Source organism: Equus asinus, chromosome 12 (genome assembly GCF_041296235.1).
Source record: "Equus asinus isolate D_3611 breed Donkey chromosome 12, EquAss-T2T_v2, whole genome shotgun sequence".
Lineage (NCBI taxonomy): Eukaryota > Metazoa > Chordata > Mammalia > Perissodactyla > Equidae > Equus > Equus asinus.
This window is the reverse complement of record NC_091801.1, coordinates 28,705,559-28,728,844: the sequence shown is the minus strand read 5'-3', so window position 1 is coordinate 28,728,844 and position 23,286 is coordinate 28,705,559. Positions and strand designations below refer to the sequence as shown.

General features: G+C 37.9%; 1 protein-coding gene across 18 annotated transcripts in view; it reads left to right on the top strand.

Moving 5' to 3' along the window:
• RP1 (RP1 axonemal microtubule associated) overlaps positions 1-23,286 on the top strand; it is a 449,795-nt gene that overhangs the window by 257,188 nt on the left and 169,321 nt on the right. For all 18 annotated transcript variants that reach the window (XM_070481272.1, XM_070481271.1, XM_070481268.1 and 15 more), the window contains 3 exons: positions 10,759-10,862; positions 12,657-12,833; positions 15,153-15,365. In XM_070481272.1, the coding sequence (XP_070337373.1) occupies positions 10,759-10,862; positions 12,657-12,833; positions 15,153-15,365 (494 nt within the window). The remainder of the gene's footprint in view (positions 1-10,758; positions 10,863-12,656; positions 12,834-15,152; positions 15,366-23,286) is intronic.

Genomic DNA, 23,286 nt, shown 5'->3' with positions numbered 1-23,286 from the left:
CTTGGTCAAGGATTTTTGCATTGATGATCAGTAGTGATATTGGCCTGTAATTTTCTTTTTTTCTGTTGTCCTTGTGTGGTTTTGGTATCAGGGTAATATTTGCCTTGTAGAATGAGTTACAAAGCTTCCCCTCCTCTTCAATTTTATGGAAGAAATTTGAGAAGGACAGGTATTAAGTCTTTTTCAAATGTTTGGTAGAATTCAGGGAAGCCATCTGGCCTTGGACTTTAATTTTGGGGGAGGTTTTTGATTATTGTTTCAATCTCCTTACTGGTGATTGGTTTATTAAAGTTCTCTATTTCTTCTTTATTCAGTTTTGGAAGCTTGTGTGATTCTAAGAATTTATGTTTCTTCTAGGTTATCCAATTTGTTGGCATATAGCTTTTCATAGTATTGTCTTATAATCTTTTGTATTTGTGAGGTGTCCATTGTAATTTCTCTGCTTTTGTTTCTGATTTTCTTTGAGCCTTCTCTCTTTTTTTCTTGATGAGCCTAGCTACAGGTTTGTCAATTTTGTTTATGTTTTCAAAGAATGAGCTCTTAGTTTCATTGATGTTTTCTATTGATTTTTTAGTCTGCATATCATTTCCTCTCTGATTTTTATCATTTCCTTCCTTCTACTGATTTTGGACTTTGTTTGTTCTTCTTTTTCCAGTTCCTTTAGGTGCACTGTTAGATTGTTTATTTGAGATTTTTCTTGTTTGTCGAGGTAGGCCTATATTGCTATAAAGTTCCCTCCTGGTACCACTTTGCTGTATCCCGTAAGTTTTGGCATGTCGTATTTTCATTTTCATTTGTCTCCAAGTATTTTTTAATTTCTCTTTTGATTTCTTTGTTGACCCAATAGTTGTCCAACAGCATTCTGTTTAGTCTACACATATTTGTGGCTTTTCTAGTTTTCTTCTTGTAGTTGATTTCTAGTTTCATACCATTGTGGCCAGAAAAGATGCTTGGTATTATTTCAATCTTCTTAAATTTATTGAGACATTTTGTGGCCTAATATGTGACCCATCCTCGAGAATGTTCTATATGCATTTAAAAAGAATGTATATTCTGTGGTTTTTGGATGGAATGTTCTATATGTATCTACGAAGTCCATCTGGTCCAATGTGTCATTGAAGGCCAATGTTTCCTTATTGATCTTCTGTTTGGATGATCTATCCATTTATGTAAGTGCAGTGTTAAAGTCCTCTGCTATTGTTGTGTTACCATCTATTTCTCCTTTTATGTTTGTTAATAATTGCTTTATGTATTTAGGTGCTCCTATGTTGGGTGCATAAATATTTACAAGTATTATATCCTCTTGTTGGATTGTTCCCTTTATCATTTATGAAGTGCCCTTCTTTGTCCCTTGTTACAGTCATTGTTTTAAAGTTTATTTTGTCTGACATAAGTATTGCTGCCCCAGCTTTCTTTTCTTTTCCATTTGCATGGGGTATCTTTTTCCATCCCTTCACTTTCAGTTTGTGAGTGTCTTTAGGTCTGAAGTGTGTCTCTTGTATGCAGCCAATATATGGGCCTTGTTTTTTTTCATCCAGTTGGCCACCCTATGTATTTGACTGGAGCATTCAGCCCATTGACATTTAAAGTAGCTATTGCTAAGTATGTACTTAGTGCCTTTTTGCTACTTTTTTTCTGGGTGTTTTAGTAGTTCTTTTTTCCTTTTACTCTTCTCTTGTTCTCTTCCCTTGTGGTTTGATGGCTTTCTTTAGTATTAAGTTTTTGTTCCTTTCTCTTAATTTTTTGTGTATTTATTATAGATTTCTGATTGTGATTACAATGAGGTTCATATGTAGTCTACTTAAATAGCAATCTATATTAAGCTGATAGTCTCCTAAGTTTTACCTGCTGCTAAAAGCTCTACTCTTTTACTCCCCTCCTCTGACATTTTATGTTTTTGATATCATATTTACACTCTTTTTTGTATTTGTGCATCTGTTAACCTCTTAGTACTTTTGTTAACCTGTTAATACTTTTGTCTTACACCTTCTCATTAGCTTTATAGGTTTTTCAGCTGCTACCTTTACTGTATATTTGCTTTTCCCTGGGATTTTATTTATGTATTTCTTTTATCATTTTCTTCTTCCCATTTGTGCTCTTTTCCTTTCCACTTAGATAAGTCTGTTTAACATTTCTGGCAAGGCTGGTTTATTGGTGATAAACTCTTAGATTTTGCTTTTCTGGAAAACTCTTTCCATTTTGAATGATAACCTTGCCAAGTAGAGTATTCTTGGCTGTAGATTTTTTTCCTTTCAGCACCTTAAATATATTGCACCGCTCCCTTCTTGCCTGTAAGGTTTTTGCTGAGAAGTCAGCTGATAGCCTTAAGGGTTTTCCTTTGTATATAACTTGTTGCCTTTCTCTTGCAGCTTTTAGGATTCTCTCTTTATCTTTAATTATTGACATTTTAGTTATAATGTGTCTTGGTGTGGGCCACTTTGAGTTCCTCTTTTTTGGTGTTCTCTGTGCTTCCTATACCTGGAAGTCTGTTTCTTTCCTTAAGTTAGGAAAGTTTCCAGCTATTATTTCTTCAAATAGATTCTCTGCTCCTTGGTCTCTCTCTTCTCCTTCTGGGCCACCTGTAATACACATGTTAGTATGCTTGATGTTGTCCCAAACGTCCCTTAGACTTTCCTTATTGTTTTTAATTCTTTTTTCTTTTATCTGTTCAGTTTGGGTGATTTCCTCTAGTCTTTTGTCCAGTTTGCCGATCCATTCTTCTGTATCATCTACTCTGCTATTGATTCCCTCTGGTTAATTTTTCATTTCTGTTATTGTATTCTTCAGTCCTTTGTTGAAGTTCTCACTGTGCTCGTCTATTCTTCTCCTAAGATCACCAAGCATCCTTATGACTATTAGTTTGTATTCTTTATCAGGTAGGTTGTTTATCTCTGTTTCATTTAGTTCTTTTTCTGAGAATTTGTCTTGTTCCCTTATTTGGAACGTATTTCTTTGTCTCCTCATTTTGCATATTTCTCTGTGCTTATATCTATGTGTTAGGTAGGTCAGCTCTGTCTCCTGCTCTTGGAGAAGTGCCCTTAGGCAAGAGATGCCTTATGAGGCCCAGCAATTTCCTTCCCTCTCATCTCCATTTCCAAATGTTCCAGGAATGTCCTCTGTATGGGCTACATGTGTTCTTCTGTTGTGGCAGGGTTGCTTTTACTGCAGGTGCCTGGGGAGGCTAGGCTTTCTCCCAGGCCAGCCAGTTATAAGGCTCAACTGTGTGCAGCTGCTACATCCCTTCAGTCACTTTAGTGGGTGTGGGGAGCCCCAGTGCAGTTGGCTGCAAGGTATAATATCACATTCCTGCTGCAGTTTTGCTGTTAAGTGAGCAGGCCTCCAGCATGGCTTGTTGCTAGGCTCAGGGGCTCACAAGTACTATAGGTCTCTGGCCTTTGAGGCTGTTGTCAGTTCTCTCAGGAATGCAGCTGGGTGGGGCTGGCCTCAGGAGTGGCAGTACAAAATGTTTCAGGCTTTGGAAGGTAGGGACAATCTCCTGTGTGGTTGTTTGAGAAGCACAAGTCAGTGCACCCATCAGTGCAGTCCTGCCTGCGTGTATTCCCCTCCCTGCTAAAGTGGACCCACTTACCTTGCTGAATAGGCCCCACACATTCCACCGACACAGGCCTGGCCCTTGCACATGCCCTGACCCACAGAGGCAGACCCACTTGCCCCCGCTGCAAAGGTCCCACACACCCCACCTATGTGGGCCTACAAGTTGCCCAAGGGCTTGCTGTTGGGTGGGGTCAGTCCCTAGGGTGGGCTGCTTGCCCTAGCTAAGCTGGATTAAATCAGTGTGCTAGTGAGTGGTGCAGACCCCTGCACTAAGAGGCTAGGGTAAGAATTCCAATGGTGTCTGCCAGCATCTGTATCAGCACGTGTGTACTAGGTCACAATCATGGCTGCTATCAGTGTCTCAGTCCTTGGGGACGTCAGCTCAACCACCTCCTGCCTCTCTGGGATGTGTTTAGAGTATATTAACTGAGTCTCTTTCACCAAAGGACTGCACCTTTCTTTCTTGTGATTTTGTGTTGCTTTCTGAAACGAGTGAATTTGTACGTGGGCCCTTTAAGTGCAGGCTTTTCTTTCTCTTATGTTCGTTACCTTTTCTGGGGGTATGCCCCATTGTTTTTAATAGCCAGCAACGCTGTATAATGGCACTTATCTCAGTTGTGGTGAGTTCAAAAGCTGCTTATCATGGCAAAGCTCTCCTGCTCAGATCCCCCATTCCTCCAGGAAAAGCTTCATACCTCAAGATTGTTCCCAGTTGTGAATTGCCTCAGGTGGAATGCAGCTTTTTCCTCACCAGAAAGGTGTTTCTGCCTCTTCCACCTCAGTCAGTGCTGTAAATTGTTGTGGGGGTTGTTTTATCCAGTTTCTGGTTCTCTCTCAGGGGTAATTGTTTCAAGAGTAGTTGTAAATTTGTTCTGTCCATAGGAGGAGGTGAGTTCAGGGTCCCCCTACACTGCCATCTTTCCAGCAATTCTTCATTACACTTTTGTCATTCATTAAAGTAGAAGTAATAAAAAAATACATACTTTAAACTTTATATAAACCTCAAGTATATAAACCCATACTTATTCTCCAATTTTAAAATGTAAGGCTAAGGTCTTTTTCTTGTGTAGAACATAACAAGTTAAAGGACCATACACTCAGCGTTGCCTGCTTTTATTTATGCCTCAGTTTTCCATCTGGTTGATATCCCTGTTTAATCTCAAATGTGTTCTGGTCGGACAGTAAATTATATGGTCACTGTACCTCTAATGCAACCTTGATAATTTCCAGTTCCAGTTTCAATTAAATAGGAAGTGGGAATTTAAGGAGAATTGTTTCATATGAAATATAGCTTCTTGAATCTTCTTAAGACAAATTTTTCTGAATTTTTTCATTGTTTCTTTATTAAAAACAATTTACATGGTATGCCAAAGAGGGTAATGCCCCTTTCCATTCATGCTGCAAGTTAAAAACAAAAAAAAGTTCTTGTGCCGGTTATTCTCTACTTCCCTTTGAATAACAAAAAATTTAGCCATTCCCAGAACCTGTCACCTCTTTGGATTGTCCTTGTTCTCCTTACCTATCTCCTTAAGTACTGATAAATTCCTCTCTTAGATCATTGTTAATAGTTGGTCTACACAGTTTTAAGCCCTATTTCTAGTGAGTATCTGATGGTGATTAGCTACAATTATTTTCTCTGATTCTCTGGTACTAAGTTCTAATAAAGGATTTGAAAAAAGTTCATTGTTTAAAGTGTGTAGCACTGACTATACACTGGTCACTTTGTCTTCTGCCCTGGTTCTTACCATATCCTAACACACTTCTCTGAAATTAAGAGCCATTGGCTTTGCCCCTATATTTCATGTGAGTACTTGGAAGGACCTCCTTGGTTTTAGATTGAAAAAGGATGTGCATTAGATTGGATTTTGTCTTATTCAGCTCCCTTTACAGTGAACTTCAGTCTCTCAATTCTGAAAGACTGGGGAAAGGAGATGTAAAGGAAGAAGAGGACTCTGGATGCCTTGGAAATACACTTTCATTGTAGGGGTATGGCTGCTCACTTTTCTCTATGACCTCCTGTAACTCTCTCTGATTTGGTATATAGTGGGAAGACTAACACCTTTGCTAATCTTCAGCAGATCTGGGCTCTTTCATGTTGTGAATTGCTGGATTTCTCAACTCAGAATCTAGCAATAGATCCAACATTAGTTTCAAGTGTTGTACTGCATGTGGTTGCAACAGGGAGTTTCTAATCTGATGTTTTCCTCTAGAGACATGTTTTAAACACTTTACCCCACCACTATAATCATATCTCCTATGTTAAAGGTGGTCTGCTAGTAGTGAACAGCTGTCTTCTGCATAAGTTAAACCTTAATTTTTCCATTGGTACTCTGTGTCCCCTACAAAAGGATTTGGGAGAGAAGAACTAGTGTATGTCTGAAGGCAACTTCTTTGATTCCTTCCTATGAGTGAGAGATAGCCATTCAGGGATTTGAAGTACTGTAAAAATACTTTGGCAGCTAAGTGGAAGCCAGATTTGAGGGTTATGTGGGAAGATTAGAGAAAGAGATACCAGTTAGGAGCCTCTCATAATCGGTCAATCAGAAGATGACAAGAACTTCAGTGGGAGTATTGATAGAGAAGAGGATTTGAAGAATATCTAGGAAGTAAAATTGACAGGACTTGGTGGTTTATTGGTAAAGGTACATTAAGGGAAGGGGTTACCCTCAGTTTTCTGGTCTGGGTTATTAAGTTACTGATGGGGTCACCAATGGAGGTAGGAAATGCAGAAAAATGTAGCAGGACTAGATTTGGAAACTAAGAATATATGGAAAATTATCAGCTCTAGTTTGTCCATACTGAGTTTGAAGTGCCTGTGAGATATCCAGCTGTTTGTGTTTTTGTTTTTGTTTTGTGAGGAAGATTGGCCCTGAGCTAACACCTGTTGCCAATCTTCCTCTTTTTGCTTGAGGAAGATTGTCGCTGAGCTAACATCTGTGCCAGTCTTCCTCTATTTTATGTGGACTGCCACTACCGCATGGCTTAATGAGCAGTGCTGGGTCCACACTCAGGATCTGAACCTGCAGACCCTGGGCTGCCAAAGTGGAGGGCATGACTGTGCCACTGGGCTGGTCCGCAGGTTGTTTATGTTTAACAGTAAATTATATACATGAGCTGATGTTGAGAGAGAGATGAGTGGTGAAGATATTGATTTGGGATTTCTCAATTTATAGATTCTTAAAATAAACTTTCCAGGGAGCCTGTGAAGAGCCTGTGAAGAAAGTTAATCTCCTGAGGACAGAACCCTAGGAACCCTATGCATGAAGATGACAACAGAGAGTGAAGTAGGAAACTGAGAAGGAAGTTAGTGAAGTGGGAGATTGTAGCATTTTAAAAGGTGTCTGCAGGTTCAAATGTAGTAGAAAGGCAAAGTGAAATAAGGACTGAAATGCTTCTGTTGGATTTGGCTAATTAGAGTTTGTTTTGATGAAATTAGTGTGATTAAATGTTAGCATTAACCAGCAACTTTAAGATCATGTAGACTTGCCTCTAATTTTTAAAGATAAGGGTGTTTTAGAGATAAGAACATTTAGAATTTTTGTCTAGGTTACACTTGAGATTATTCCTTGCACATAGTAGGTGCTCAATAGACGGTGATTGAATGGATGATTGAACTCTTTACTGCAAAGCCAGAACTAGAAATCATATATCCAGATTATTTTGGGAGGAAAACTTGTCCTCTACCATCTTATGTTCCAATGATTGGAATCCTATAAATTAACTGACAATAGACAGATTAATGGGAAAGATAAGGTTTATTTATATGTGCATGCTACACAAATATGTAGGAGTATTCAGTAATGAGTTATACAATGAATAATTAGAGGTACAGGTTTATATACCAACTTAACAAAAAAAAGAGGGGAGAGAGAGGGAATTTTAGGGCTTCCATGGGAAAGCATAGAAGGTTCTATTGGGCTTCCAATAGAGGATGGTCAATTGCTGCTGTATTTTCAGGAGTATCTCCTTAGGTAATGTTTTTGTGGCTACTGCTTGTTCAGAAGTTTTCAGTTTAAAGGAATTTTAATCCCTTCATTCATATGGTAGTGCTCTTTTTCCTTACCATCTCTTTTCTCCAAACTGAGCTCCCTGAAACTCCAGAGGCCCATGAAAGTATTTTCAGTTCCTCCACAATAGTGTATTTTTGCTCTATTGAAAACATTGAAATTTCCTGAAGATCTCATTTATCACACTGATTTGATTATAATTTCACTGGAAAAGATTCTATTCCTAATATGTATTTTGTAATTAGAACTCACTATACTAAGCTTCCAAACCCAAGGACATTCTGTAAAGAGTCAAATTTCTCAAAATAGAAACCCTTAATTTTTTTCCCGCAGGAGTTTGTTTATTCAACAAATATTTATAAAATGCTTGCTGTGGATGAGACAATGTCTTAGGCATAAGATTGACAGCAATGAATAAACAGATGAATTGCCATCCCTTCATAGAACTTATATTTGATAAACTTTAAAAATAGAAATTTTTATAACAAAATATATGTAATTTTATGATTTTAGTCATTGAGTCTTTACCAAAAAACTGAAAAAAAATGCCTTTATAGTTTTATGGATTTCGAGTCTGGTATTTGTGAAATCTTTAGGTCACAGGGAAGATTGACTTAAACAATGAAAATTATTCTTAGCACATTTTCAGTAACCCTCCTCTAGTTTACACATTCTTCCATCATTAACTCATTAGTTCACACAATTAATGAATCATCTGAACAACAGTCCTTTAATAATTCTCAGGCTGATTTATTCATAAGGAAACTGAGACAGATTGATGCAAAGTGATTTGCCCAAAATTATCTAATGTGTCAATGTCAGAATGAAAGTCCAAATTCCGATGTCTTGGTTCTTTCTTCATTTCAATAACATTCAGCCCCCCATAATCTCCAGGATTATTTGTAAATGTTCATCAACATGGTTCAATTTTATGAAGATCCTTAATTTTTAACCATTAAGATGAATTTTATTAGGTAGACAAAAATAAATTAGAGATTAATTAAGAAGAAGAGTTTCTGTTTGGAGTGGTCTCTTGAACTAATATACATGTCTTTCACTTTTGGAAATATGACTTTAAGTGAATATAAGATTATTTAAATATACAGTGAAATCCTTTTAAAATTTGGAGTAGTACAGTTAACTTCTACATCAGACCTTGTTCTTAACTAAAAGCATTTGCCCATGTAGTTAATTGGAATAAAAATATAAAGGTAGAATTTGTGAATTACGTTTGTTAACTCTAGATAAATATACACAGACAAGAAGGTGGATAATTCAAGCTAATATCTGAACAATTACATGTTAAAAATTGAGATTTGGGGAACCTAAATTACCCAATAACTACCATAATCCTCCTTCATTTGGTGTATATTGACTAGGCTGAAAGTTTTGAGCTAATGCAAAACGGCCTATGTTGACAATGGTGAGATAGGAAAGATTGGTTCATTTTAGAAAATCTAACTTTGTTACCATGACATCATTTTATAGACAGTATATAATATACATTATGTATTTTATATTACATATATTTTATAAATGTTCTGTATTATGTATATATATGTATATGCACACACACGTAAGACGCATACAAACCTCAGCAACTCGTTAGGAAATGAAATAAGTCATGCCTCAAGAAATCACCTATTTTTAAAATTATTATATTCAAATATATTACAGAGGAAGAACAAAAGACCTTTTTCCTCTACTCTTTTAGATTAGAGAAGTAACAAGACAAAGAAAAAGCTTTGAGCTTCTACCCGCAGCAAATTGTGAGAAGGCAAATATATGGAGAAACTAATGGTAGCTAAGGGCTAATTAGAGAGGTTTGTTTGTGGAGACCCTTTCTCGTGCTACTTTGCCTTCCTTGATAAGATTGTTACCCCTTCCTGCTCAGGAAATGGGGTTGGGGGATACCTTCACAAGAGGAATTTATGTTCTGCTTTCAGATAGATAGGAGGAGGGCAGAGAATTGTCCTGTATTGTTTTCTCAGTTGCTTTCAGCTCAAAATAATCCTTATGCCAGAGTGGTATATTTTGAGGTACCATACTCTGAACCCCTTAAATATTATACCTAGGAGTTTTTTCAAACTGAACACACTTATGTAACTAGAACCCAAACCAAGAAATAGAACATTACCAGCACTCCACATGCAATCACATGCCCCTGTACAGTCACTGTCCCCCCAAAATAACCACTACCTTGACTCCTAAGACCCTGGAGTATTTTTACCTGTTTTTGTGCTTTATATAAAATAAAGCATACAATATGTGTTCTTTTATATTTGGCTTGACTCTTCATTGTTTGAGAATCACCTATTTGTAAAAGGAAAAATGGTCTTCATTTATTGTTACAAGAGTGGATTCCTGAAAATCTGATGGTTTTAAGTACTAATAGAAGGATTACTGGTAATGCAAAGAGCACTGGGCTAAGATCTGAAGTTCTGGCATCTATTTCCATTCTATGACTAGGTAGGGATCTTGGGAAAGTCCCTTATCTCTCTAAGTTTGTTCCTTCATTTGCAAAATGGGGATAAATGTGTGTGTGGAGGGGGGAGGGGATGTTTCGTAGGCTGTTTCATGCTATGAAGATCTAATTAACTTATCTAATGAATATTTCTTGAGCACCTATTGTCTTCTAGGCACTGTTCTAAATAATGGTATATAGCTATCAACAGAGTAGATAAAAGTTCATGCCCTCAGGAAGCTTGCATTTTAAGATAAAAAGGTATATAGAAGTGTATTGAAAACTAAAAAAATCAAATATATGTTGACATAATCTTTGTCATGATCATCATGCAAACCAGTCACTAATGCCCAAATCATATGTGTTTACTTTTATAATGCATTATTTTATTTTACCCCAAGTCTCTGAGATTTATACAGTGGAAGAAGGTTTTAACACTAGGATAATTTATTTTCCTTGAAACAGTTCCATCAGGTGTTATTTTAGGAGGATTTTCTCAGAGACTTACTGATTAGCATGGGAAGGCATTAGAGATTTTCCATGAAAATTCCACCAAAATGCCAAACAACATGTAAATAATCAAAGGTACTGGCGTTTTACCTTTTGACTAATTAAAAACCTTTATGTGAGAGATATCATAAGAAATATTATTAGGAGGTTTCAATATATAATTGAATAAGAAAAAAGCTTTAAAGGCATGAATTACTTGCTAATACTTAAAATGTTTTCCAGGTCTCTTTGATGTTATTTTCAACAAAGAAAATATATGCATTTTCCAAAGTCATAAAATTAGACATCTTTCTCTTGCTCTTGACAATGGCTCTGTCGCTGGAATGGTATGTAGTAATTTTTCTCTTTGCCATCTATCAATAGTACTGTATCCGTATATAATATATTTTTGCATAATGTACTGTTATAAGATTATCAAGTTGTATTTTCCGTTGGCTTTTGCTTTCACTTTTTTGATTATTCTGTTTTGTCTCACTAATTTTTGAGATTCTGATGCATAAATAGTGCTAAATTTCAGCAATTAGAATTTAGACAAGAAAAAGTAGACAACTTGTCTGATAACATTCAAAATTTTAATGGACCTCCAAAAGGAGACAATTTGACTTTTCAAAAGCACCTTCAGGGGCCATAATATTAGGAAAAAAACAATGATTTTACTTTATTATGCTTTATATTCCTTAATCTAGGTTTAAAAAGTAGCTTTTACTATATACAGCTGTTTTATTTTTAAATGCACACATTATTTATTTTGAAAAATAATTGCCACGCACTGTTCTAAGTGCTTAATATGCGTCATAATATTTAGTCTTTACATCTACCCTATGAGAGAATCTATTATTATCCCTATTTAGCAGAAGAGGAACATGAATGATAGAAGGATTGAGTTGTCCAAGGTCACATAACTAGTAAGTGTGAAAGCAGGAATTGAACAAAGGCAGTCTGATTCCAACTCTCATACTATAGCTTCCTCATTTAGCGTCATATAATGTTATATAATGATTCTTAACTCATAGCATGTTATTTAACTTAAGGGAAAATAATAATTAGTGAAATGAAAACACATTGTAATTTGTAGGACTGAAATTCAGGCTAAGTGATTAATTAGTCAAACTTCCTCCATGAAGTCTTTTTTCCTCTGCTCCAGACTTAGCAAGGTACCCTATGCTGTACTTCATAACACATTCTGCTCAGTACAGGTCCTGGTCATAGTAAGTGCTTAATAAATACGAATGTAGTGGGTATGGAATTTACTCAGTTAAATTAAGCGTTCAGGAAATGTCCGATTACTTTACTTTCTAAAATAAAATTAAATCTATCTCCAAGCCCCTGTCCCACTAGTTTGGTGAGACATTCTATCTTACTTATTATGAGACTCATCGTGTTATACACAAGATTTCACCTGGTGTAGAGTTTCAGAATATCTGGCGACAGCCCTCTTAGCTTCAGTCTACACTGTTCACTGCTGATGTACTCATCAAACATCAGATGGCTTCTTGAAGGCCAATAGCTCTGTTGCTTACCTGCCATACGTAGACAAGGGAACTTTGTTGAGGTGGTAGCCTTAGTGTCATGGATCAAGCCATTCAAGGGACATCAATGAGTCCTCCCTATTTAGGTCTAAATGCCTCCCTGGAGCACTGAGGGGAGATGGGATAAGACCTCAAGCAGTACCCTGAACCAGAAATGTCTCCCTATAGCATAAGCTCCTTGATTTATTTAGTCTTTTGAAAGTAAAACCTACTAATGCACATCTGTTCATTTCAGCTTTTGGTCCCAAATAGTCTTGAGTTAGGAAGACACAAATGAAGAAATGAAAAATAAGCTATAATAAAATACATATTAACATCTCATTAAATTATCCTGCCATTGGAATTATTTTTATTTTACCCAATACCCTACCATGGATTCTGAGAAACTGAGAGAAGAAAGTCCTTGGAGCAAGACACTAGAAATCAGGCTGAGGAATCCAAACAATTGAATTACAAAAGCGAGATTGTATGGATAGTTCAAGGGTCCTATAGAGGGGCGTAGACCTGTACATACATATAATCTCAAAATATTTTTAATGTAAATATGTTCTATTGCTAATTCAGAGGGCTTTCCCCCCCTTTTTCTTTTAGGCTAGTGGTGGAGCCTCCACTAAGCTGCGGGTGCTTTATCAGCCCAACCGCTGTGCACTTCTTGAGTCAGCACTGGTTCCTGGTCACACAGTTATTTTTGATCATCATGGCAAAATAGCTAATGAATCATCAGCAGGCTATGCAAACCTTTCAAAAGAATTTGTGGTTTTTGTCAAGGTAAAATAGAGGAAAGTTGTTGAAGTTTATATTGCTAAATACCCACTTTCTTTTGCTCTGTTGAGGAAAACTCTTGAATTGAGTCACCATGGAGTAATCAAATCTCTTCCCACTAGGTGGCATTGATACTATTGGTATTCTATTTACCCAGACTTTGAAAGGCAATAGGGATCATGGCTTCACCAGTCATGAAACTGATAGGAGTAACATCCTATATCCAATTGAATTTAGAGGTCAAACTGTGGATGCAGGGATTCTTAATAAAAAGCTAGAGAATCTTACATTTGGGAACAAACAAACATACATATTTAACTTTTCTAACAATTAGAATATTTATACCCTTTGAGTGTTGTATATGTGTGGTTATTTCACAATGCTTATGCTTCTTTCTTTATGGTTGTGAATTTGTCTTAAAAATAGTATCATATTAAAATAACAGCTATCATTTATGAGTTGCCTATTTTGTGCTGGACACTTTACTGAGAGCTTCACCACATACAACCTAAATTTAATCATCATAACAATACTGATAGATATTGTTATCTGTATTTTAAACATGAAGAAAAGATTTTCAGAGAAGCTAAGAATCTTGACTAGTATAGTGTAGCTACTAAATGGTGGGTCGTGAATCAAATCAAAGTCAATTTGTCTTCCAAACTTTTTATATAACACTTCATCACATTACTTTTCCCAAAACAAAATGATTTTTAGTGGTTGCATAATATTCAAACATAAAGGAAATACATACATTTGTTTATCACTGGACGTTTAATCTCTTCATTTTATCACCTTTATGTTACTGTGAAATATACTTTGACAAATGCCTTTGACCACATATTTTATTATTTTCTCTGCTTAGATAATTCAAAATTGAATTTAAATGTCAGAATATGAAACCTTTAAGATTCTGGGAACATACTGCCAAATTTCTTTCCAAAAAGGTACCAAGTTTTAATCTTGTGAAATTTAAGCCAATTATGAACTTGGAACAGTTCATATCACCATCCTCACTTCTGACTCAAACTTCAGAGTTCAGAGAACTCTGAAACTTCAGTGTTCTTTGAGAACACTACTGAGGTTTGATAATTCACTAGAACGACTCAGAACTCACTGGTTGCTGTTACACTCATGGCTATGGTTTATTTACAGAGTAAGGATTCAGATTAAAATCAGCTAAGGGAATAGACACCTAGAGCAGTTGAGGTAAAGTACCAAACACTGAACTTCTAGTTGTCCTCTCCACATGGATTCAGGACAGCATTACTTTCTCAGCAGTGATATGTAACAATATGCACGGAGTATTGCCAATCAGGGAAGCTCACCTGAGCCTTGGTGCCTGAAGTCAATGAAAAGCATTAGTCATTAAGTTGGTTCTTAAAAAAACTTTGGTAATTTTCTAGAGGAATAAACATCTAATTTTAGCGTTTTTGTTTGTTTTTTTTGCTAGCGTGGATTGCCTTTCCTTATCTTTAGTCACCATTTGTATTTGTCTTTTGTGACTTGTGTGTTTATGTCTTTTATCCATTTCTTTACAGTGTTAGTGTATTTCTAATTAACTTTCAAGAACTTTTTTTTGAAGATTTTATTTTTTCCTTTTTCTCCCCAAAGCCCCCCGTACGTAGTTGTATATTCTTCGTTGTGGGTCCTTCTAGTTGTGGCATGTGGGACGCTGCCTCAGCGTGGTCTGATGAGCAGTGCCATGTCCGTGCCCAGGATTCGAACCAACGAAACACTGGGCCATCTGTAGCGGAGCGCGTGAACTTAACCACTCGGCCACGGGGCCAGCACCTCAAGAACTTTTTATATCTTCCACTTAAGCTATCAATTACATAGAATTTACTTAAATATACGCTAGTTGTATTCAACATCTCTTTTCATTCATTCATTCATTTATTCCTACATGCATACTTTTAACTAATATCCATATAGTGCATTTCATAATTCAGGTGCTCTTACAGCACACTATTTTTATTCTGCTTTATATTAGTATTAAAATTGTTTATAGTGATTGTGAATTTCTTAAGAGGAGTGTTTGTGCTTTATATCTTTTTACAATCTCTGTAGCATGTGATGCTGACCTTTATACTCTCAATAAATAATGACTGATGTAAATTATAATCAGTCAACCAGACAACCTCCTTTAGTTTTGTTTAGCTTTGCATAGCAATTAAATTATTTATTTCCTTCTTCTGCTCATTTTTAACCACCAGACTTTTGGTAAGATTCTGATCAATGCAACTTCTGTAAGAGAATGGATCTTCCCCTACAAAACATGAGCTTGTTATTTATTGCCTTTCTGTTCTGTTTATTGCTCTGAAGGGTATGTTCCTCAACAGTGCTGTGGTTCTACTTGCTACAAGTCTATGCCAGGCCCTGTGTATCCAGCCCGATGGAAGCTGCACTGGAGTGGGGAACCAGTCTGAAAAATCCTACTGGAAAGTACATAAAATCAGCTCTGGGATTTGCATGTTTGAAAGTGTGAAAAATGCACAGATGTATCTGAGGATTAAGGATGGCCAGTGTGATGGAACAGTAAGCATCTGCTCGTATTTTTCTCAGCAAACGTTTAAGACATTTGCCAATAATAGATAGGAAAATGGCACTTTCTGAGTATTTCGTTTTTTACTTTTAATCTATGAACATTCCGGGAATCGGATATTATATATGGTGGTCCCCCTTGACTGGTGTTTTTAATAAGTGGGGAGGGCAGCTGCATGCTTGGTATGATTAGAGAGGGATCCTCATCCTTTAGACACAGCTTCTGAACTATAATGTGCATACAAATCACCCGGGAATTGTATTAGAAAGCAGATTCTAATTTATAGAGACTGCAGTGGGACCGGTGTGTCTGTTCCCAGCTGTTGTTGATGATGTTGGTCCACAAACCACACTTTGAGAACCAAGGCTCTAGAAAGTCCCAACTCAGCAATATTTCCTTACTGCTTCTTTTGGTGCCTGAATTTCCACCAGTTGAAACCCTGTACTTTAAGCAAGTAATTTTAAATTCTAAATATTAGGGGTTCTTCTTTAACACCTTAAGACTTAGGAGGGGATGTGGAAGGTAACTAACATAGCATCTTTTATATATTCATAGTTTTCTTAGGAGTTGAGAGGCATATAAGATCATACATTTAACTTGTCTATTACTGCGCTGTCCATCTGTTCTAACTGAAGCAGTTTAGTTTAAACTATATCTTTTGGATAAACTCCAAGGTGCTCCCTCTCCCTTTCTTCTTACCAGTATGGCATCTGGCTATATGGGAGCATTTGCATGAGCTTCTCTGGGAGGGAGAGCAAAGGTTTAGACCATTCATGGTCTCTGTGTCCCTTTCTTTGCTGTGGATCAGTGAGTGTGCCTGGTGAGCTGCACTGATGTTCACAATGCAAAGGGGAAAAGCACACACACACACACATTTAATTAGCATCCTTGATTGACTCACAAGAGCACTGTAAAGTGGGCCGTATTCCATTTCACAGAAGAGGACGCCATGCTTAAGAGACAGAGTGTCATGCTTATGGTCTTTAAACTGGTAAGTGGACTAGTTGATGTTGAAATCAGGGAGCATTATTAGTATGGCAAGACTAGTTGAAAGTATGATTTCATCTAATGCTCAGTCATCCTATGGGGGAACATCAGGAAGGAATTTTTCCTTCATTTCACCAACATCCACAAAGTATACAAACCTTTCTTTTCTGGAGTTCATAGGAGTGTTCAGAATTGTGAGGTAGATACTGTGTTACTACACGGCACATGTTTTGGGGTATGTGCGTTTCGAAGTTGTTAGGGAGAATTTTATGGGAGCGCAGATAACTGTCACTCCTAAGTGGGAATGGGCCAACACTGGAAATTTGTGTCTTCCCTAGATGACAACCAAAGGGACAGCTCACTGCTCAGTAACCTTCCATTTAGCTGGCTCATACACAAGTTGGATAGTGATTTTCATGGTTCTTCCATTTTTCCCTTTCCTGTCTCTGTAGACCTTCTCTGTCTCTTCCATTTCTTTCTCAGTGTGCTGTTTATCTTGTCCTTCCAAGTCAGTAAATTTCCTCTGAAGTGTATAGCAGAATCTTGACTCTTTCTGCCCTGCTCTGAATACTCATGCTTTTTTTCTTCTCCTTTTCCTGTTTGTGCTATGGGTGACTCTATCTGATTAGGCTGAAGGAATGGAAAAGGTCCTTGGTGTTCAATCAAGATAATTTGGTGAACACAGGAAGATGAGTGGAAACTTACGGATTAATACATAGAGGTGTTCTCCTGCCACAAAGGAGCTATTGGCATGCTCACTCTTCAGATGAAGCAGCTGAATGTGAGCCTGCTTAAGTAAGTTGTCCAGAGCTCCCCAGGCAGTGTCAGAGCTGAGAGTCTGTCCAGGTCAGTCTGTCTCCTAAGCCCCTGTGCTGGAGGATTCATTATAACAGGATAGAAACACTGGGTTGACACCCATGAGGGCACCCTCATGAGGAGACCAGGGTCAGGATACGTAGAAGGGAAGTGATTTCAAAGACGAAAGCAAAGTTTTCTTCTTCAGCAATTTTCTTAGAACTAGTCTTGTTGACAGCTTCTCAGGTGAATGATGGGGTGTGAAACTGTGTCCTCTCAACCTGTCCTGTGCTTTGCATGAACGCTAGGAATCCCCCTTTCTTTCCCCTCCCTGATGGACTTCTCAGGATGAAAAGCTAGGTTCCACATTTTCTGTGTACTTTGGAACTGAAGTGGGCAATTATATTGGAGTTTCAAATCCAAGTATCACTTCTTCTTAAAGATATTTAATAACTTGAAGAAAGCAGAGGCATTTGTTCTGTTTGCCTTTGGACAGAGATAGCCAAAATGGAGAACCCAGGGAGATCTGTTAATAGAGGTGAAGGAGCATAAATGGTTTGATTACATGGAATTTTATATTTAAAACATTAATAAGGAATTCATACCATTTCAGAGTATAATGCAGAGATTCTCTAGGCCTTTTGGAAATGAGCATTCCATATCTTGATTTCATATAATTTATCCAGAGGGTTAAGGTCATTCTCCTGAGGTCTTGTAAGGTAACACATATGTGTGAAGCAGGAGCTGAATGGAAAAGAGACTGGTAAGGGGAAGGGGAGGTTGTCTAAAAGGGCAAACCAGAAATAGGCCCACATAAGTCAAAATCTTGCATTTGTCGACAAAAATAATCCATAACCAATCTATAAATAAAAATTGGGGTGAGTTTATTATGAGCCAATTGTGAGGACCATATAGCCTGGGGCCTTCCTTCCCCAGGGAAGGAAAGGCACCACAGAAGTGGGGGAGTACAGAGTGGTTATATACTGTCAAAGAGCATGCATCACGTATGATTGAAATGTCCCTTTTACAATAGTCACAAGATTGCTCTGTCACCACAGTGATTGATGGACACAGCAGGAAGCAGGTCTACTGTCTTAGTGGACACAGCAGGAAGCAGGTCTGTTGTCTCCAGATGGGTGGTCACAGGGTAGGTGCAGTAATCAGTTGCTAGGCTAGGGAGAGATGCTTATCCTTAAGGAAATGTCAATGTAGGGGAAGTTGCATCTTTATCTTAAGGCCATTTGTTCTTGCCTTTGGGACATAGCAAATGCTTAAAGCAGATATACAATGTATGCTCAACAGCCATATTAGCCCCTTTTGGAAAAACAAGGTCAGGCTGAATTAGGTTTATACCAAATGGCTTCCTCATATACTCCAATATATCCTATTGCTTGTCATTTGTTTGTCACATTTAACAACCAGTTCGATACACTGCACCTTCCACAAGTCAAAATCTTGCATTTAACAACCCGTTCATAAACTGCAGTTCCTACAAGTGTAACTTTGGGGAAGAGCAAGGAGTAAAGGAGCCTTAGGCTCCAAGATGGGGATGAGGCATTGGCTGGCCACATTATCAGTATCCAGTTTTTCCTACTGAGATCCAGTACCTACCCCGCAACCCGAACAGTGGGCTGTGACTTCCAGAGGCTCTTCTATGCTGGAGCAGCTAGAGCACCAGGGAGGAACTAGCTGGCTCAGACTGCAGCTATTTACGTTCTAAAATGGATGTATTTCAATGTTTAAGAAATGGATATTTCTTTACTAATGCCTCCCAGTTCAATATCAACCCCCTACCACACACACACACACACACACAAAGGGTAAGGTGTGTGTAATCTTTGAGGCTGCAAAGGAAATCTTACTATTTTTTTTTAAATGTCAATAAAAATCTTCAGCTTGAGGTAAGGTTTTGGAGGTCTTCCTGGCCTATGACATACCTATTCGTGAGTTACTTTTGTCCATCTGCCTCCTAAAAATTGAGGGCTCAAACATTCTGTAGAGGTCTCTAGCTTCCTGGTGTTTCTGTTAAAAATTCCAAACCTGTTCTTGGAAAAATTATTGCATTGAAAAATTATTGCTAAAAGATTTGAAATTTTGCTAACCTGTTCTGATGTATAGCTACAACTTTCTGATTTTGTTTACCTACTTGTCTCTTTACTCCATGCTTTATAAGCCCTCTCTCCCTTTCTTTTTTTCAGGTATGAGGCCGTTCTTGAGGATTTCTTGTAGTGGGGGGTCTTGTGGCTACGAACTCCCTGAGCTTTTGTTTATCTGGGAAAGTTTTTATTTCTCCATCATATTTGAAGGATATTTTCACTGGATAGAGTATTTTTGTCTGAAATTTTTTGTCCTTCAAAGATTTGAATATGTCATTCCAGTCTCTCCTAGCCTTTAAGATTTCTGCAGAGAAATCCACTGAAAACCTGATAGGTGTTCTTTTGTAGGTTATTTTCTTCTGCCTTGCTGCCCCCCTTAGTATTCTTTCTTTGTCATTCACTTTTTCCAGTTTCACTACTATGTACTTTGCAGTAGGTCTTTTTACATTGACATATTTAGGAGATTTGGTAGCCTCTTTCACATGGATTTACATCTCCTTCCCTACGTTTGGGAAGGCCTCTGCTATAATTTCTTTGAAAAAGCTTTCTGCTGCATTCTCCTTCTCTTCTTCCACTGGAATACCTATAATTCCTATGTTGCATTTCCTAATTGAGTCAGATATTTCTTGGAGACTTTCTTCATTTCTTTTTAGTCTTAGTTCTCTCTCCTCCTCTGTCTGGAGCATTTCAATATGTCTATCCTTGATTATGCTGATTTGCTCCTCTATGATGCCTGCTGGAGCCTCAGGGAATCCATATTTTGTTTTACCTCATTGATTGTATCTTTCGTCTCCAATACTTCTGATTGATTCTTCTTTATAGTTTCAATCTCTTTTGTGAAATAGCTTCTGAACTCGAATTGTTTCTCTACCTTCTGTCTTAGTTCACTGAGTTTTTTGATGATGGCTATTTTGAATTCTCTGTCATTTAGATTACATATTTCTGTGTCTTCAGGACTGATTTCTGGGTACGTGTAATTTTCTCACTGGTCTGGAGATTTAATATAATTTTTGATACTGCTAGAAGGCGTGACTCTGTTCTTTCTCATCCTGGTGTTATTTGGTTGTAGTTACCACCTGTCACCACTGGGTGGGGGTCAAGAGCCCCATGTTCTGAGCACTCTGCATTCCACCAGGATCCCAGGTGCTGGAACCGGTGCTGGGTGGGTGGGGGAAGGGGTGCTTTCTTCTGTGTGCTCTCATGGGCTTACTTGCTCTGCTTTCACTATCAGCTCTCCTGGGGTATTGACTTGATGAGGTCACCCCCCACCCCCAATAGCTTTCACCCTGGTAGGGGGCTTCTCCCTAGGCTATGAAGGACCCCAGGGATATTTGATATTCCCATGATCCAGTGTCCCCTACCGCCTCACTTCCCTCTTGGAGGAGACTTCGCTCAGTCCTGGATCACAGTCTTTTGGTGAGGGTGTGAGGTTTTCTCTTACCTTGTTCCACCTCCTCCAAGGGGACTCCAGCCTCTCCACCCTCTGACATATGGCTGTGTGGGTCTCTCAGATGTCTTCTGTGTTGTGTGGATGTCCTTTCTTGGAGTATGAATGTCTTTTTTGTTGTATTGTGGAGGGGAGAGATCACTGGGCAAACTCTCTCCACCATGATGCTGATGTTGCTTTCCTAAAAGATTTGAAATTTTAAAGAGCCTTTCCATGAAGCCAGAGGCTCCTGAATACTCTGTAAATCCTAGGAAAATGTGCCTCTATTGTGGTCAAAGATGAATTTCCTGATATTGTAACAAGATCAGCAAGGAAAGCAAGGAGAGGGGATAGACTAATATTTTGAGGGTCTGTTGTATGGCAAAGGCTGAACTAGCTCTCTTACATTTGTAATGACATCCTTTAACACCTAAGCTAATACAACAAAACAAATAATTAGGCAGGAAAGCAATAGTAGCATGGCTTTACCTAAAACTGACCCATGTAAATGACATAATGACTCCTTTTGCATAGTTATTTAAAGATTGGCCAGAATTAATGGATTTCTATTCTAAATTTAATGCTTCTATCTATGAGACATAGTCTGGATCAGCCCTATCCTAGCTTTTCATTGGGATTGGCCTATTGGCTATGGCCTCCCACACATGCTCTCACAGGACATCAGGGTCAGTGTGGGCTCCTCCTGTGGGTCCCGTGTAGTCACTTGTTTGGTGCATAGAAGACCTGTGTAATTAACTGAGAGCTGGAGGACTCTGAGGCTGCTCCTGGTGGCATTTACCATTTAAACAACATTGATGTTTAACCTTTGCTTTGGTACTTTTGTAGAAAAGAGCCTTCTCAGAACTCTCATCATTTGTATTTTACTTCTGCTACTTCCATTGTAGTGTTTTCTTTATATTATACATTGTTTAGGTGACTCATTGATATGGTTGTCTGACTAAAATTCTCCATCTAAAATTTTGCTCTTAGGTCTTTTTTAGTCAAAATGCATATGCTTTTTTGTTCTTAATAAATGGTATTGCCATAACAATCAGGCATATTATTTTTCAGTTTCATTGTATCTGACCAGAAATCACTAGGCTGGAATGACATTACTCTTGAAAACAGAATGGTAATGATCATCTTAATTACTCTCATTTACATATGTTTAGAGGCTATGCTGAGGCATGCTTACAATCCCAAAGGGATTTAAGATGCATTCAAAGGTAAAGTATAATGTGTGCTCATATGACTATACCTTAAAAACGTAACAGTGCCTCAGTCCTGGTAGCTACTCGACAAATGCTTATTCTATAAATTGAATTGAATAAAAGCATTAATGTTTCCAGGATGTCTGCCATTGTATATTTGAAAACATTTCTTATAGGCAAACATACTTAGGTTTATTTAAGTCAAGCGATGCTGATCCTGTAACAAATGTTTCTATTTCCATTACTATAAAATTGTTATGCTGTAGGAGTAAATCACTTGAATAGATTTCGAAGTAGTAGAGATTCAACTTGGCAACGAATAGAATGCAGTTCACTAGAGACAATTGTAAGGTTGTTAATGTAAAGAAGAAAAACAAGCCCCAAAACAACATGAGTGGAACTCATCACTAAGCATGAGTGCAAAGGAAAAGAAGATGTAGGCGTTATAGGAAAAACAAACTAAAGAGTGGTAAATGTACCAAAGACACATAACACAGACACACCTCACACTAGAAGGATCCTTGTTTATGGGCAAGAGTTTAGTATGTAGAAACTAGCAAAAATTCTCTCATCTAATTTTGCCTTTTCACTCAAAATATATTTCCATACCTGCAAATCACTAAAAAGTTAGAGATAATTCATATTTTTAAGAAGATGTATATGAAGCATGTAGATGGGCTATGTATACACAATGCTAGATTAGAGGGTTGAAAAGTATAAAATTCAGTGGAAGTTTTATGTAAATGCTTAGTTTTATATAAATAATGATAAATCATGTTTTTAATGAACCTGTGCCTCTGAACTGTGAACTTCACAAGTGCTGCTTAGTTCCAGGATGGCTAGAGTGGGCTGGAGTTGGATATTTCCCTTCCCCTAAGTCAGGTAAGCCCTGATAAAGCCCCCAAAATTAGGCCCTGATTAACTAGTTTTTCCTGTGAGAAGTCTTTGTTAAGAAGAACAGAGTGCTCTGGTGTATTTCAAAATCATTCATTTTCCCCTCTGCCTGCCAGAAGCATGAGGGGATTCGTCTCTGATATTTACTTTGGGAACCTGGTTGAGCTCCTGGAGTTAAAAGTATGAGGGTCCCCCTATGACTGGACCCATGGAATTTTAACTCTCAAACTTGTCTACAGTGAGCCTCCAGCAATTCTTCAATTATAGTTCAAGTTTCATACCTGGGCACTGGTTCCCTCATTGGTTTCTGCTTATGACTCTCTGTGCTGGTGAGCTGTAACTCCCTGCATTTCCCTGTCTGTGTCTCCAGCTCTGGAGCAGTGGTTTGCCCTGTGTCCTCCCTTCTCTTGTGGATCCAAAAACGGTTGTTGATTTTTCGGTGTGTTTAGCTTTTTACTTGTTAAGATGAAGCGGTGACTTCCAAGCTCCTTACATGCAGAACTGG